This window comes from Xiphias gladius, chromosome 11 (genome assembly GCF_016859285.1).
Source record: "Xiphias gladius isolate SHS-SW01 ecotype Sanya breed wild chromosome 11, ASM1685928v1, whole genome shotgun sequence".
In the NCBI taxonomy this organism is placed as follows: Eukaryota; Metazoa; Chordata; class Actinopteri; order Istiophoriformes; family Xiphiidae; genus Xiphias; species Xiphias gladius.
The window spans coordinates 9,603,469-9,620,862 of NC_053410.1; the positions used below are offsets into that span (position 1 = coordinate 9,603,469).

At 38.4% G+C, this 17,394-nt stretch overlaps 1 protein-coding gene and 2 long non-coding RNA genes across 3 annotated transcripts in view; 1 reads left to right on the forward strand and 2 right to left on the reverse strand.

The window, feature by feature from the left end:
- grid1a (glutamate receptor, ionotropic, delta 1a) overlaps positions 1-17,394 on the forward strand; it is a 225,717-nt gene that overhangs the window by 179,676 nt on the left and 28,647 nt on the right. Inside the window, exons 5-8 of the mRNA XM_040139593.1 lie at positions 2,009-2,062; positions 9,819-9,992; positions 13,219-13,380; positions 14,576-14,695. Of these exons, the coding sequence (XP_039995527.1) occupies positions 2,009-2,062; positions 9,819-9,992; positions 13,219-13,380; positions 14,576-14,695 (510 nt within the window). The remainder of the gene's footprint in view (positions 1-2,008; positions 2,063-9,818; positions 9,993-13,218; positions 13,381-14,575; positions 14,696-17,394) is intronic.
- The window catches only part of LOC120796587, a 110,063-nt gene continuing 97,046 nt past the window's right edge, over positions 4,378-17,394 (reverse strand). Inside the window, exons 3-4 of the long non-coding RNA XR_005708394.1 lie at positions 5,573-5,648; positions 4,378-4,828 (exon numbers count right to left, since the gene is read on the reverse strand). This is a non-coding gene — a long non-coding RNA (uncharacterized LOC120796587). The remainder of the gene's footprint in view (positions 4,829-5,572; positions 5,649-17,394) is intronic.
- On the reverse strand, positions 8,936-10,972 carry LOC120796588. The gene is made up of 2 exons (XR_005708395.1): positions 10,872-10,972; positions 8,936-9,986 (listed from the first exon to the last, which is right to left on the reverse strand). It is a non-coding gene; the product is annotated as an uncharacterized LOC120796588 (long non-coding RNA).

Here is a 17,394-nt window from a genome sequence, read left to right on the forward strand (position 1 = left end):
TATATATGTGCGTGTGTGTGTGTGTGTGTGTGTGTATATATATATATATATATATATATAAATATATGTGTGTGTATATATGTGTATATACTTGTGTATGTATATATGTATGTATGTATATGTATATAAAAATCTTGCTTTGTTGCACACCTGCAAACAAAATGTTTTTTCTCTACCTTTAACGCATTTGAAAACCCGCTTGCAGTATAATAAATGCCTATATATTAGATAAATAACAATATTAACTGCAGCACCAACACTGGTAGTGGCGGTGGCAGTGTGTAAGTTAATGGTCTAATCCTTGATGGATTTACAGCATGATCAACATTTTTCATTGTAGGCTCTTCTAGTTAGGTGTGCACAGTGGACAATGTGGATCACATGGACCATGTGCATTCTGAGGATTGGAATGGAAAAGTGCTGTACTGTTACCAAATGTGAGTTATGTCTGTATCGACAAATTCGAAACGTGGCAGTTTTTTTGCGTACTCATCTGGACACTCTTGCAATGGTATGGCCTGCGTGCATTTTGATGAGATTAATCTGGAAATGAAAGGAGCATTAAAATCAAATCATGACTCCAAGGTTAGAATATCAATTAGTTAGAATATCGATTAGTCTGTGGTGCTGTGCTCTGCACCAGCTGTTATTGATGAGCATGGTGTTTTTTAGTAAAAAATTAACAGGGATCTGTCAGTTATATGTCGTTGTTATATCTTATCAGTCTTCATTGCTTCATGTGAAAGGGATTCATTTGGACATTAATAATAGCAATGTGCAGCAGAGATGTTAAATGCATGACAGATGTCAAATGTGTGCAGTCGTGTGACAGTACGAGGAACTCAATAATGAAATGGACAGTTTACGCTAATTCCAAGGGGGGTATTTTCACCTGTACTGAGAGGTTTTGAGGTCATTTAGTGAATTTACATAAATTGTAGTGACAAGGTTATGCTTTCTGCCGTAACTGGATTTCTTAAACATCATAAGAAACCTGGTTTCTGAGGTCGAGAAACTTGATCTTCTTCTGGAAGAAAAGCTTTTTAATTTATTTTGCAACCTGGTGTAACCCCGTTTATACATTTACCTGATAAAGACTTCAGGCAGTGATAGCGTCGCTGTGACAGCAGGGCAGCACGTTAAAAATGAAGATTACACAAAAAGGTGCGTCCTTGTATGCAGATAATTCCATTTAATGCCTGACTAAAACCAAAATGTTCACAATGCAGCCATTCTGTGTCTAAATAAGGTTTTCTACCTTTGAATACTTTGTAAAAATTTAGACACAGTCGTGTTGTGTGAAAAAGCTGTGCACTCACTACAAGCTTGTTCTCTCAGTAAATAAGTATAGTTCCAAAATAATACCAAGGTTGGTGACCGCATTTAATTTATTTAACATAACTAATTTTTATAGCTGTGATACGAGAAACTGTTGGCCCATTTTAAATAGCCTTAACACCACACTACACAACTTACTTGTAATTAATTGATCACATTAGTGATCTTTGTTCTTAATAGTTGTGCCACAGAAGCTGACAGGTCACAGATTTATATTCAACACTAGCAACTATTTCTGTGGGCTCCAAACTTTCTATGTCACTGTCCACATGTATTTTATGAGGTAAGGTGAAAGGAGTATGGCTAATGAAGTCCCATATCAGTAGGGATAATATGTGTGTCTCGGCTCCTAACTTCAATTTCACATCCAGTGTAAGAATATTCAGTTTGTATCTAGTAGATGTCCTCAACATAGCATTATTCATAATGGGTGGTTTGTCCAGTATGCTCCAGGCAGTGTGATTTTGCATTTCACTGTGTTTTTTTTCCCCTCTGACCCGTCAGTCCACCCCCTCTGTGATCCAGGATGCCTTGATTTACAAATGAAGCTCCAGAGAAACCTGACTTGGACCTTTGTAAGAGCTAAATGAATTAGATACAGGGTTCTTAAAATTTTCTAAATTGTCTCTCTGTGTCTCCTCTTTCTTTCTCTTTTTATTTATCGCTTCAGGCTGTGGAAACCAACCTGGCATCCAAGGACAGTCACTGGGTCTATGCCAATGAGGTGAGGCCAAACACAAACACATTTATGCACCTTGCACCTGAGTGAATTTAGACCTCATTGTCAGTTTGCCTCTGTCAACACAGAGTCTCATATGCTGCCAAGGCACGCACAAACACATGCAAAAGCTATTGGGCTGTACACTTTCATATTCAATTTGATTAGCAGCACATCATCTGCTTTTATTTTATCCTGGCTGCCAAGGGGACTGGGCCTTTATTTGATATTGTATGATTGCCTTGCCTTTAACTTTTGTTAAAGTTAAAATGTTAGTATGTCTTCTGCCCCTCTGTACCAGTGCTGTGTGTGTCTGACGTTGACCTAAATGGTCTTCCAAAGTGGCTGTAACGGCACAAAATTCAGGTGCACTTTATGAATACAAAACAGTGGACTGCTGCATTTCCATTTGATTCAAAGTGATTCAGAGATAAGGGGTAGTCATAGGATTGGCCCAGTACTAAAAGCATTGGATGAAAGATTAGATGAAAGGTTGCTCCCAGTTGATTTACCTCAAATATTAGCATTGCTGTGCCTAATGGGAGCTCTCGCTCTAACACACACATATAACATCAATGTCCATGTATTTTAATGAAATATCACCACCTCACTTGTAAGATCTGAACGTGTGCTCACCATCCAAAACATGCCACATATTGATCCAAAATCCATGGAGCTTGATTAATGTATGTTCCCCAGATAGCCATGTTGTGTAGGCAACACCCTCAGAAGTATTAAGATACTCTAGTAATTGGGGAAAAGCAGAATTGGCTACTGTGTGGCAAATTAACTCTTGGTACAGAAGTCGAAAAGACAAATTGGCCACGGTACACATTAGACTTTAACTAGCACATAGGAAATAATTGTCATATATGTTTCGGTCAGGAATTCACCGTGCAGCACGTCAGTATATTTCAGTAGCTTAAACATTGATTTACAAAAGTTAATGATGCACAACGTTTAGAAAACCTCCTGCTATTTGGCAGCCTAAATTACCTCATTTTAGACAATAATGTGTTTTCATAAAATAATGACCTTGTGTTTTTTAAATCATTTTGCACAATGCTTTTCAGCATATACATATCTGAAGCATTGATTTACCACAGTTAATGAGACCTTGAGTTCTTTGAAACTTTTTCTGTGTCTGGCGGACTAAGTCATATTATCTTGTTGATATATCTCCAAAAGAGACATTTGTAGTCTAAAACAAGATGATAGGATAGAGACTGTAATTCTTAATTTGAAACAGTATTCACGTACAAACTCATGCATGCCTCTCAGTCAATTACCACGGACTTCCACCAAGACATTAGCTTTAATTGCATCAGACTCTGGGAAAGTATGAGCTAATGGCATGTTAATTTCTATGGCACTCCCTTAATGGTTGATGTGATGTCGTTTACTGTGGAGTTATCGCTCCCTGGAACACATTCGAAGGGAATAAATGTGTGTTTCTATGAACTATGTAATATATCCCTATTCTCTTTTCTCTTTCTCTCTATCGTTTTGTCAATATATAACCCCCCCCTCCTCTTTTTAAAGATAGTGATCCTTCCTATCTTTTCTCCTCTCTCTTCTCTTACTCAGCCTTTCATTTCATCACCCGAGATAAACTGCCCATGAAGCTGACAATCACCTTGAAATAAGAATAACACAGACTTGTTGAAAAGGCTAACATGAAAATTCAATTACCACTCATGCCGACCTATTTTTCTCACAGATATTAGTCTCCAGACTCTTGTCATGTACAGAAGAAAATAACATGAAACCTAACTAGTCCACCATCTTCTTAAATCCTGGCACTCCTAAAATTACTGAGGGCACAGAGAGTGTGCACAAGGTTTTTTTTTTTTTTTTTTTTTTTAATTCATTCAAACACGAGAGGACATATAAACACAGTGATCATCAGAATGAGATTCTTGGACTTGTAGATTTGTAGTATGCCTGCAGGCAGTAGCTCCTATTCAGCTCCCTGGTCATGACTGAGTTGTGACATTCATTTTAACCAGACGATCTTGAGGCTCACTGTCGCCAGCCCACCCCCATCAGCTCCCCGGGCTCCTGTCAGCCTTTACACCCCTCACAGTGAAAGCGAGGTCTTACATTTAATTCAAGTCTCACAACAAGCAGTTATGCTAATCTGCCACCAGCAACATGTGGCTCGATGAATGTATCTGTCAAGCTAGAATTGTGATAAGAGCACAGAGTGAGATGGATGGAGACAGAAAATGATGATGACGACTGAGTATGACCACAAGTCGAAAAACAATAAGGTACAACGGACTTACTGATAGAAAATAATGAATGAAACAGATACTATGTCCTGATAATGCTTTTTATTCAGGGGTCTCATAAGCATTACACTTCATGCAGTAACTTTAACAATACATTAGTAGGTTAAAGGCTGCAGATCACGTAGTGATGCATTCCATTGGGGATTTGTGAGAGATGGATTACAAAGAATGGATGAAAATGATGCAACAGAGCCTGACATATCCTGACCTCTAGCCCCTAGTGTGGGTCAAAATCCAAAAAAACAAATTTTTTCCCATAACGCACCTCAGTAGCATTTTTCATTAAACCTTTCCTGACTGGTGTCTGCCCATATTTTTCAAACTTGACATCCCAAATTTGCAATGAAGGCTTTCTGTTGTAAATGTATAAATCCAAGCCCAAACTGAAATGACTGAAGTGATGTCACTAAACAGTGCTCCCTCCAGAGCCACAAACAGTACGTATAAAACTGTCACGTGTTCAATCGGTGGAGTCCCCCTGTAATGGAAAAAAAGTTTGAGTGTAACACAATAAACTTTCTCTCAACATAGCTTCTCTTCAGTTGCAAACATTTAATCCAAAGGAGTGAGTTTGAATGGCGCACACAGTTCATAAGCCCTAAAGGTATGAAACTTATTCAACACACAACTGAACAATATCATCTTTAGGAAAAAGGGAATTGGAAGTGTAAGAAGTATGGAAGGACCTGATGTGAGTAAAAAGGCGCAGGGATGACAGACAGGTGTGTGTCTCCCTAAACCACCACTAAACCAGGGTGCTGCCGCTGCTAGAGCACAAAAGGTTTTCTGCATCTGATACTGTCTAGTGGACTCAGATGGATTGCACATCCAGGGAGGATTTCTTGTTTTTTTCCCTCTAAGGCAGGACGTTGACACTTCAGAATGTTTGATGGATTAGGTTGCTGTGCCTGTTGTGACAGACAGAGTCGAGGAGGACAGTCGAGATATGACTGATGTCTTGGGTAACTGCCCATCAAGCAACGGAGATGGAAACCCTATTCTACTAATGCAATCTCCACCACTGTGGGACAGGAAGGTGAATTACTGAAGAGGCCACTTACGAGATAAAGACATTTTTCAATTAGCTTATTCCTTATTCAAAAAGTGTACAACATTGTATTTATCAAAACACTGGATTTGCCGTTATGGTCCTTTGTACCACTAACCACAACGAGTATCCATCCAGAAACCCAATTCAGATGTCAAAAAATGATGCACTAACCTGCAAATGGCGACTACAGGAGACATCCGTCGTCACAGTCATAAATCCAAAGGAGTCCAGACAGTAACCACGTTATCTAAATGTTACAACAGTTAAAGTCATTTAAAGTCATTGAGGTTATTAAGTGGGCATTTCAAGTTACACACAGCATGTTTCATTAAATAGAACCCCTGCACCTCCAGGCTGAAATTTAAGTTCCATCATAGCAATAAAACCCTCAACAACAACAAATGTTGTTATGCAATGCGCTTACAGTTAGACCTGTTCCTGCAGTACTTGGTCAGTTCTACGTTGGTCTCATAAACAATGAGCTGTGTAATTCGATGGCTTGCACAGTTGCCATCTGAACTTTAAAATGAATGCAAACAGTTTTTTAGCCAATCTAATCTTAAGTGATAACACAGTTATAATGCTGTCCCCTTTCAGTCCGAGTCGCCGTTTTCTGCTAGATTGGTGAATTTCTGCCTCAAAACAACCCCACATGCACTACACTGGTTGAAATGGTGCACGTAAAGTTATGTTGATGCCGATCAGGTGGTGTAGTGCAATTTGGCATGAAATTGCATTGCATTTTTAGCTGCTCAGACTACATGTTGTTGGAAATGGTCCTTCCTTTGTTTTGGTTTCATTTGAAGTCTTTCCTTTTCAGGAAGTCATGAACTGTGAGCAGACAGACTATTGCTTTGCTTACTGTATATTAAGTTGTAGAGTTACTATGTGCATGAAAACATGCATAGTTTTGATTAACTGAATCGAACAGTTAATTAATATATTATAGGAAACTGCCAAATATGATTGAAACACATTTCATCAAACTACATGCCACTGTACTTGTTGCCTATTTTCACAAAATGACCTCAGGTCATTGCAAACAGAGGGGAACTGATACTGCTTTCTTCCTACTAACTGAAATATGTTCATTCTTCTTCAGCCTCTTTACTTCCACCGCTGCTAATAAAAACCACAAAAAAATACACATGGTCACACCCATTGGTACGTGACCCACGTGTTGCACCAGTGATTTGCATTTTCAATTTCATTTTTAAAGAAAATCAAAAGCCATATACTTATGGTGTGCCATATTTGACAGTTATGCACCCAGCATTGGATATTTAATAATACAATAACTAATTTGATCTCCTAGGGAAGTAACATGCAGTAGTGCCCCAAAATCAACTGTCATGATTTTACTTTACTAATCAGTCTTTACCTACAGTGGTTGATACCATTATTAGTGAAGCCCAATAAAACCCTAGTTTAGTCATGTGATTGGCATAACATACCAATCTGAGGCTTAAACAATCACCAAAAAAGTGACTGAGAAGCCACTGCTAATCCAAGTCTGCAATTGCATAGCAACCTGAATCACAAAGAACTGTTATCCATGATATTTTCCCTTTATACTAATCATTTTCATAAAATATCAAATCTTAGTCGGATCCAACACTTGCACAGTGTTATTTTACTACTGCAGTTTTTAGCATGTAAATTTTAATGCAAGACAAAAGGAAATGTAATTGCATTTTATAGTGCTATTAAAGAAAAACTTCTACATGCTGTAACTAGGTCAATTTAGTCAGGTACATGTAATAGTATTACTTTTTTGTAGGCACCTTTATCAAAATGTGCTCTACTGTGATTGCATATTAATAGACTTTTCAAAATATACAATGAAATTAAATTCTCAATTGAGGGGGTTTATGTGCTTAAAATTACACCTCAGATAATATAGGTCAGACTTTCACAAATCAGCAAAGGTTTATGCCCTGTGTTATTTGATGTTTTGTTTTGTTTTTGTTTTTTCCATTGCAAAGGGACAATAGGCAACCAGTTTATTTGGTTCCATCACCATATAGCTTGATAAATAAATTAATAAACTAATCTTGAGTTTATTTTCTGCCTACTAATTACATTTTTCCCAACAATGCACTGAAAGCACATAAAAAAGACATGTATAAAGCATGTCTGTAGGCAAGAACAACTCAAATTGATGTCGTGCACAGTGCTTTGTTCTTCCTCCCTGACTCACATTAGTTCTCAATTTAGGTGCCTGCAGCTTCAAAAACCTTAGTTTCTAATTAAATCCCTGTCATGATTACGGGTAAATTTTTTATTTATATCTAGTGAAAGATTAATAGCATTGACTGAGCAGCACAAAGAGGATAATTTAGCCTATCTGTCAACTTAACTTGATGTGATTAATGTATTTTGGTCGTGGGCTGTCATTGAAACATGGCCATGCTGTATTCACTTTTTCAGAAATTTGAGTTGGTTACCTCCAAGAAGCTAAATACCTGAACTGATTGTGTGACAATTTTAGATTTTTTAAAGCAGATTAGGATGTTATATACTGATGTCAGTAATAATATTGTGATGTGACGTGTTATCACAACCACATACAGTACACCATCTGGATTAATAATGTTTCTCTAGTGATTCTAGTGCTTTTAAAATCCTAATATATATATTATACTATATATATATATATATATATATACTATAAATACTAGTGGTTCACACTAATGATAATTCTTCCATGTCTACTGTACAAGTGAAATATATCATAGTGGTGTCCAAATTGTGACTTAATGGTCTGTACTTTCTCCTCAAACAGAAGTTAAAAGGCATGCATTTCATGTGCCATGTCCCATTGGTCAGTGTCACTGCTGGGTCAGGTTAAGACACAAATGTCATCCATGATGGTGACAGAACACTTGGACTGGGTGGCACAGGAAGTTATTAACTTGGACTTGAGGATTCGGATCTATGAACCATGCAGCATAATTCATCTGATTAATGTGTCATGGCAACTCATGAATATTCATACTTTCCACCTGACTGACTGTGAAGAGTCAGAAAAGAGTCAGAGGTTAAAACTAGATGAGCTAGAATCACCTGAGCAGAGTTTTACTCATGCTGTACACAGATGAAGAATCTGTATTTTCAATTCACTTTGCCCACCATAAAGTGGTTTTGCACCAATAATATAAATATGTATATGACATGAGATATGTACATGAGAAAAAAGCAAAAAACAAATGGAAGTTAAACCCTGTTTTGGACAAATAATGTGAAAAAAGCAAGACTGACTTTCAACTGGAATGAGGTAAATACATACAAAGGAAGACTAAGTGAGAATGATGGCAAGATAAGAGATTGAAAACCACATAATGGGATGAAAGGAGCAAGGCACTATACAAAGACAGAAGCCAGGAGAAATTACCAGTGAGGGAGGAAAGAGACCTACAGTAACATCAGAGAGGTCGATGCAAAAGGGAAAGATCAAAATGTCTGATTAGGAAAACAGATAGAGAGCACGGATTCAGGCATGTGTGGTGAAGGATTATATCAACCCAGAGCTGCTTAAATTTTGACCTGACAGAAACCCAACAGCTTTATTGTCAGATAGTATATGAACCCAGCATTTCCCAAGAGACTCATTGTCTGCCTCAGCATTGACCATTGTCCTACTCTGGAGACCAGCAGGGAACTCGCTGTCTCATGAATATTGATCCATCCCTTCACAGGGCAGATCTCCACTAACCTTCCACTCATGCATTGCCCCACTCAAGAGGGCCAAGGGTCTCTTGCACTATTATTGTGAGGATATACTTGAAATGTTCATTGATTTGTCAGTCTAATGTGAATAACATTTGGGCAAGTTTCCTATAAGTTAGTTTCCTGCATAAAATTTGACTTATAAAAATAACAATTCATTATTTTTTTCCTTTGTCTTTCGACCTAAAAACATAGACTCAGTTGATTCAAGTGATTAAATAAACGAATGCTGGGACAGAAATTAGGTGTGAATTAAGCTTTGGATGATTACTGTTAATGTGCACTGGGGTTGTGTCCTACAAACATCAACAGAAAAATGAAATTCTTAAAATCAAATTGAGCATACAAGTTTCTTTTTAAACCCTAGCCTCTATCAGTTGTCCCCATTTTACTTGTTGGAATTTTCCTCACTTTACCTCAGTTTGTCTCGTAACTGATTGCTCTGTAGTTGCCCTGCGTCATCTGATATTTTAATCGCTAAAGAAGCAGGCACAGCCAACGCAGACCCCCTCAGAGGTTTTGTTTCTTATCCAAATTTCCACTTAGAAAACTGTTTTCCAAAAAAAGATTCATGGTTTGTGTTATGATTCCTCACGGCACGAAAATCACAATCTGATTAAAAGTGCTACTACACTTTAGACCTAAAGAAAAGCCACTTGTTAAACTAAACTGCTGTCTTCATCTTCAGGAGGTGAGTGATGCAGACATCATGGAGCTGGTTCACAGCTCTCTGGGGAGGATGACTATCATTCGTCAGATCTTCCCCTTGTGGAGGGACACCAACGTTCGCTGTATGAGGAATAATCATCGCATCTCCTCCCTGCTCTGTGACCCACAGGAAGGTTATCTGCAGTCCCTGGAGGTAAAAAAAAAAAAAAAAACTTAAAGATTTACTAGTTGGAAGCTCTTGAATTATTGTGACTCAGATCATATTGGTCCATCATGGCTGCATAATCCTCTCATTTTATCCAAAGAAATCTTAAGAATTATTTTTAATGGACTGAATAAAGATAAGCACCAAAATACACATGGTGATTTGCAGTCATGAGATATGTGTGCAAGATATTTTTCATTCAAGTAATTGTAGTAATTTATGAAGAACAAACACACACAACTAAAATGCCAAAAAATGCCTCCTTCAATCCATCTGATTTGGCACCAAAAACAACTTACATATTTCTTGGTCCCTGGCCTAACCTTCTACCAAATTATATTCAAAACGTTATATTGAAAATAACAAGTGGATGCACAAATTAATAGGATCAAACATCTTTCAGAGATGTTAGTAATTTATTGTGTCATGCACATACAAGTGCCCAGCACACTTGGACTTAAGAGACACCAAAAATACCTTTGCATTGGGAAAATATGTGTCAGATACAAACACACCTTCTTAAATATTTCACATTACATTTCAAACAAATACCTTTGTCTTTCATCCCAAGCTCTACAAATAAAATCCGCCACAAAAAGGTTTCCCTTCCTAAAAAAAAACAACTCAAGTATAATTATTAATTATAATTATCTACTAGAAGAACTCATCAGAAATAAAGGACATTATGAAAAGTGTAGCCCCTTAAATCATCATAGACTGAGCAATAAAAAAGAGGTAATAGTTAACAGTTTATATCGTGGCATACAGTAATGCAAAATGCCCTGTGTACAGACAAAGGAAAAAACAGACTGATGTTTTAGTACAAAGTATTTCATAATTAGAAGTTATACTCCACCAAACAGTCACCTGCTGTATGCTTGAATGATGTAAAAGGTCATTTCCTCATTGATACAGAAAAGTCTGAATTCACTCAGTCACAATGGAGTCCAATGGTGACAATTTCTCAGGAATCAGGAAAAAGTATCAAAATGGAAAAAGTATTAAAACATCATAAGGAAATTCTCAAATCACTCCACATTCTCCATTGTCCATACAAATACTTGGTATGTTTAGTAATAGATTCACCAAAATAAGCTACTGTCAGTGGAGATTTTTGCTTTAAGGAGGGTGAATGCACAACATGGAAGCAGAATTACGAATGAGGCTGTATTGAGTATTTGACTAGTTGCAAGGTTGTGTTTTCTCTTTCTTATTTTCTATCCCTTTTGCTGCAAGTATTTATGGGACATCGACTTTAGCGCCTCAGGAACAGCCAGCATGTTTCATCCACTTTATCCAGCAGCCAGCAGGAGGGACACTTGTTATCAACCAGAGTGACGGAACTATAAAATAAGCATGGTGTGGTCTGTTTTCATTTTGTGTACAGTACAAGTACTAAAAGGGGCTATGGGTGTGATTCCTGCTTGATCAAACACTTCACAGCATACAGTATGCATGCAGCCACGGTATAAGTCGCTATAGACAAAAATATGCCAAGTGCCACATGAAACAAATATTAACTGATTATGAAGGCAACTGAATTAAACTCACGAGATAAGGTAATTATAAGGGACATGAATGCCCATGAATACAAATAACTGGTGCTCAGGTTGACTGGGGAATAAATGGCAGAACAGAGGAAAATATTGTTTTAAAGTAAATAAAAGCTTGCTTTTATGAAAGTGCAAATCTACTTAAAACTGTGAATATACCCAAATTGTAACAACACCAATTTGTTAATTAAGTACTGAGATACCAGAAGCTTAACCAAGTGCTTCCATAGTGGAAAGCACTGTACGCCCCCAAAACGGATTATGCTATCTATCATTTGTGTTAAGGATTTTCCAACCAGGTGGTAAATTCACCATGACAATGAGGGTCAATACAGAACATATGCCCATCAGTTACATCACAGTTTAGTTATCTCACTAGCACAGCGTCATTCCCTTCTTCGGGTCTTTGTAGTAACCTCGCTTTCTCTGCCACTTACAACTTTCTATGGAGAGCTAAGAGCGCCTCCTTACACCTCGTAGACCTTTCTTTTGTTCAATTCATCAAAAGTGCAATGGCTGTGTTCCCCATATCTCTATTGAAATGATCACATTGCTTTTTATCCATACTCCAGACAGATGGCAAAACCATGTGGTCTGGGCACTCACAGTTCTCATTAATTCATAATGAAAGTGGGTTAAATATCGGGTAATGGAAGTTAAAGCATTCATCAGAATAGTTACTGAGGAGACTGCGGTGCTTTCCTGTACTATTTCCTCTCACAACCCATCAGCTGTGGTTTAACCACAGAAATAACCTCAACATAGCTTTGGAGTGAGTGACCTTGAGGCAAGTAAACTTGACTTGTATGATGTCATACCACTTTGAGGCTTGGACTGAAGTCTAGACGTGTCATGAACTGAATGCCTGAAATGGCAGCTAGTATTACTTCCATGGATCTTCTTCTGGAGGATTTGATTTGACCTGACCCAGAGGACCTATCAAATCCACCATCACACCAAGACAGGAGGCAGTAGACATGATTCCTTAGAGGGTGCACTGCAGTTGGAGGGAGACAGTTGAGCTGATGGCCGATCTGAAATTTAGTAAGACAAGGACGATGATTGAACCAGTGATAATTTTTGTTTCTCTCTCTGTTGATAGTAACTTACACCATGATACTCTATCATTACATTTGCTTTTTGCTAGTGTTGTATCACGCTTTTCATTTTGTATATCATCAGTGCACTCACATGATTGTTTAGCACATCAACCCCAGTTTCCTGCAAGTGTAAACACATGGACAGTCAGAGCTAAATTGCTACTGACTTCCATGTATCATTCCTCAATGCTGTTGCAATGAAAAGGCAGCCATGACAGTGTAGACAAAAGAAAAAACTGCTCACAAGTTGTTCCCATGCTTTCCATTCTCTCTCCAAGTGAGGGGAAAAGCTTTTATTCCCTACTGAGATGTTTTTCCACCATCCAGCCTCACAGAATCAAACAAGACTGAAAGACAACTGCTTTTGTGTCACTGTTTCATTCATTCAGGTTCACCATGGAGTTTTGCGACGTTTCTTGGAGCCCTAAAACCTAATATTTGTTTTCTTTGTTGTACCCAACAACAATTGAGTTTGTATACTGTTCTGTGTTGCAGAGCACAATATGCCAACAAAATCCAAGAATGCATTTAATAAAATTGGCTGACTTTTTACCCCAACAGGTGTCCAACCTCTACCTGTATGACAGTGTTTTGATGCTGGCCAACGCCTTCTACAGGAAACTGGAGGACAGGAAGTGGCACAGTATGGCCAGCCTTAACTGCATGAGGAAGTCCACCAAGCCATGGAATGGAGGGTGGTCCATGCTGGACACCATCCAAAAGGTACTTGAGTTTGAAGTTAACATTTTTTCTAGCTTAACAAAGCTTATACTTTGTATTTACTATTTTGTAAGAAATGATGAACGATAGCTTCTGCAAGATTCTATCATTGATGATTATATTAGTAGTTCCTTGCAAAAAATGCACATCCATGGTCTTATGAGAAGCATAAGTATAAAGGTGGTTTATATAGTCAAAACACTACTTAGGAAAATCCACTGAACTATAATCTCTTGTGGAAACTCTCATCAGACTCAAATTCAGTCATTTTTAAAATACCTTCAAGGAAACTGATTATTAAATGTGATCTCCAGGTTTGGCCTCAGGATGGATTTGTGGCAGTTTCTGGGCTTTGATCTCACCATGCTTGTGTAACCCTCTCAGTTCTGTTATTGAAATAAGGCTGCATATACTAGGAAGTGGCTTGATTTCATCCATTTCAATCTGATAATGGAATTTTCCATTGTTGCAGACAGTCACGCTGGTTTAATCTCAACTGTGACATACGGTGACCATACAGTACACGAAGAAAAAAAAAAAAAGAATTTTCTCATCATATTGTTGTGTTGGTGCCATTCAAATGGAACTGGAAAATAACTTAAATCGATCTGATTCCTGTTAGTTTATATTTCTTTCCAAAATGCACCACAATTTTTTCATAAAAGGTTTCTTTTACCACAGCAACAAAACACCATTTGTCTGAAATTATTTAACTTCTCTTTGTACTATACTATACTGTACTATACCCACAAGCCTTGTTGAATGACACACATAAATCACCCTTTAAATGGTGCATTTATGGGATGATTTGCATAAATCATATGGTATGATTGATGGTGAACCAAAGTGAAAACGTCCCCTGATGATTATATACATTAAAATGTCACAATGGAGTAAAATGCAACCAAAATCCCAGCTCAGGTTTATTAGTTCAATTTTCTTACCAAACATAGTATGCTTTATAAATACTAATCAGCAGAAAGTTAGTTAAAACATTGCAAACACTTAATTTTACTAAATTGTAATCAGAATCAGATAAACTTGCTTGAGTAATGAAACATATAATGTGCAAAGGAGTTTATTATATGTACTAATTAATGCCTGCAGGCTTTCTTTTTTTCTTTCCTACACCTAAAGATCAGAAAAAGAGAGTAAATAAAGACAGACAGTAAATAATGTCTGCTTGTTGTTGCTACAGGGACGGATTAGTGGACTGACAGGACTGATGGACTTTCGTGCTGAAGGCTCTAATTCCCATGTTCAGTTTGAGATTCTTGGAACCAGTTACAGTGAGACATTTGGGAAAGATGTGAAACGGGTGAGTCCGGAGTATTTTACATGCATTTGTCTGCTGATGTCCAGATGTTTTATGCCGAATTTTACAGTGTGGCAAATAGATAAACGCAGTACAACAATACTATAAAAATGATGAAGTATGTGCAAATACATTCAGTAATAGCGGTTTATGTTTTTTCTCCATCTAGCTGCTATTTATTAGCTTTATGTCTCCTGCAGCAGGGTTCCCCAACTTTCTCATTTCACAAAGCAACTTTGCTATGTTGCAGTTATATACTGTATGTGTTAGACGACAGACCACTCAACTAGAGCATCTGTATAGAAGTCAATTTCAGAAGCTTTTTATTGGTAAACAAGTTTTTGCGTGAACTTACATAACTGTCCATTCTGTAGGTGTTGAGGGAACAGCAGGTACTGTGATACCGCTGATACCACCTTTTTTTAGGCAGTGTCGCGATGTGACCACTTACTGTGTGAGGAGAGAAACACAAGTGAAATTAAACTGTTTCTCATTATCTCAAGCCTCCCCGCAAACGTTTTTAAGTTTAGGTGCTAACTTCCAGTCCTTGAGAACTGGTGTCCTGCAGGTTTTTGTTCCTCTCTTTATATTTCATTTTCGACACCTTTTGTCAAGTACATACAGTACATGCCAGGTGTGCCTCATTTACTGCCAGCGAGGAACAAAGACCTGCAGTACACTTGTCCTCGGGGGATCAGAATTGACTACTACTTCTATTAGAAATCCTGGGGGTCCAGTGGAGTGCCTGATAGGAACCAATACTGTACAGAGGGCTTGAAACTGTCTGTTGTTTTTGTTTGAGCTATTTTTTCCATAGACAGCTTGTTCGCAGTCGTAATCCTCAGGATCCAAAGCCCTGCTGTTTTTTTTTTTGGGGGGGGGGTTTGTGGATGTCAGGTGAATGCAATTACCTTACTGGTAGAATAGACAATCAGCTGTGCTCTGATCCCTGAGAACCGAGGTCACAGGGTTTAACATTTGTCAGTGAGGTGTCAGGTATGAGGGTGCCCTCTACTGGAGCTCCTGAATCAACCAGATCTCTCTGCTTTAATCCTCCATTTCACCGCATCACCCATCTTGGCTTGTAAGGTGTCATCTGAGACTGAGTTCAAATAGATCAGATGTGTGCTTCTTGCTACTAACTGTACACAAACAATTTGAGGTGGTATATTACGGGGTTTTTTTTAGAAACAAAACACACCACTTCCTCTTTACATTTGCATGTTTATCTGTGGTTATGCGTTGAGCACAGACATTTTCATGTTTTACCAATAATGAGCAGGCAGTGTGAGCTGACCATCAACTCTTTGCCGAGAAACCTGTCCAATCTTTGACTGTTGTAGAGCCAACATGAGAGATTGAGAGCAGTATTTGCGCGCTCCTCTCTGAGCTGCAATTTGTTTATCGCTGTGGATGTCCTGATTCAGTCAGGGACTTCGTGCAGAATGAAGAGAAATTGAGCTTCTTGGCAATCTTTGTGGCGCAGGACTGACCAGAAGTGGTAATGAAGATTTAATCACCACTCAGGCTTACTGAATTCATGAAGCCAATTCATCATAATGTGGCCCTTAGCATTAGCTAGGAGGAGACACACTATGTGTTTACACACACACGCACACAGAAACAGACACATACACATTCATGTCCACCAGCGGAGTTGGACATTTATGCGCAGCATCATTCACATAAACAGCGGGGCCCCAAAGCGCAGTCACACACAAACATGTATTGTATACACTAAGAGCATGCAGCCAGACGCACACAGGCCAGGACGCACACTGATGTGGGCGCTTGTGTCTCCAAATCATTAGAGGCAAAAGGGGACTGCATTCAGCGCTGTTGTTCATTACCTGGCATGTCTATCCATGTGTCTGCCCACTACTTGGCAGAACCATTTACTAGGAGAAAACAGACACAAATTCATGTACCTCTCCTGTCTGTTTCCCTATAATAGACTGTTTATATATACATTCAGCATGTTCCTTGCCCCATGTTGTGTAAAACTGGTGTGTACCACAAATAAATGCCACACCATTACATCGTTTCCTCTGCGATGTAATGTAAAGTCATGTTTCTGTGTTTTGTTTTGTTTTTCCGAGTTGAATCGAACTGTGATTGCATGTCCTTCTCCCACCCCCTGACCCACATTCACCCCTCAGAGCCACCCTTATTTTGTCCCTTCCTCCTCTCTTTTGTCTTTTCCTCATCTCATCACCCATCTTCCTCATCCTCTGCTCTCTTTCCTCCCTCTCCATCATCGTTTATCTGCATTCAGTCCATTTTCTCCCCAGCCTGATGGCTCTTAGATGAGGCGTCTCTCTGGTTAGAAACTGTAATGAAGACTGAAATACTATTTCCTGGATGGCTACTGTGAGTTTTCTCCACCATCCGGCGATGCTGCAGAGTGATCGATGCTGCTGTTGTTGTTTTGGTTTCCCAGTTTGCTCTTATTGATGTGTCAGCTCGTCTTCATAGAGAAAAGTCAGTTCATTTGAATGTAATTGTTCCTCCTAGCCAAGCATCTTGCGTGCATCCTGCAGTAGTTATCTCTAAATGTGTCCACAGTAACAGCGCTGGCATTATTGTATTATTCAAAATCACATTTCTTCTATTTTAGAGCAAAAAAAAAATTACCCTAATACCGTATGTCAGCTTGATATTGTGAATAGTCTCTGAAAGGGCACCTCCAAATTCTCCTCATT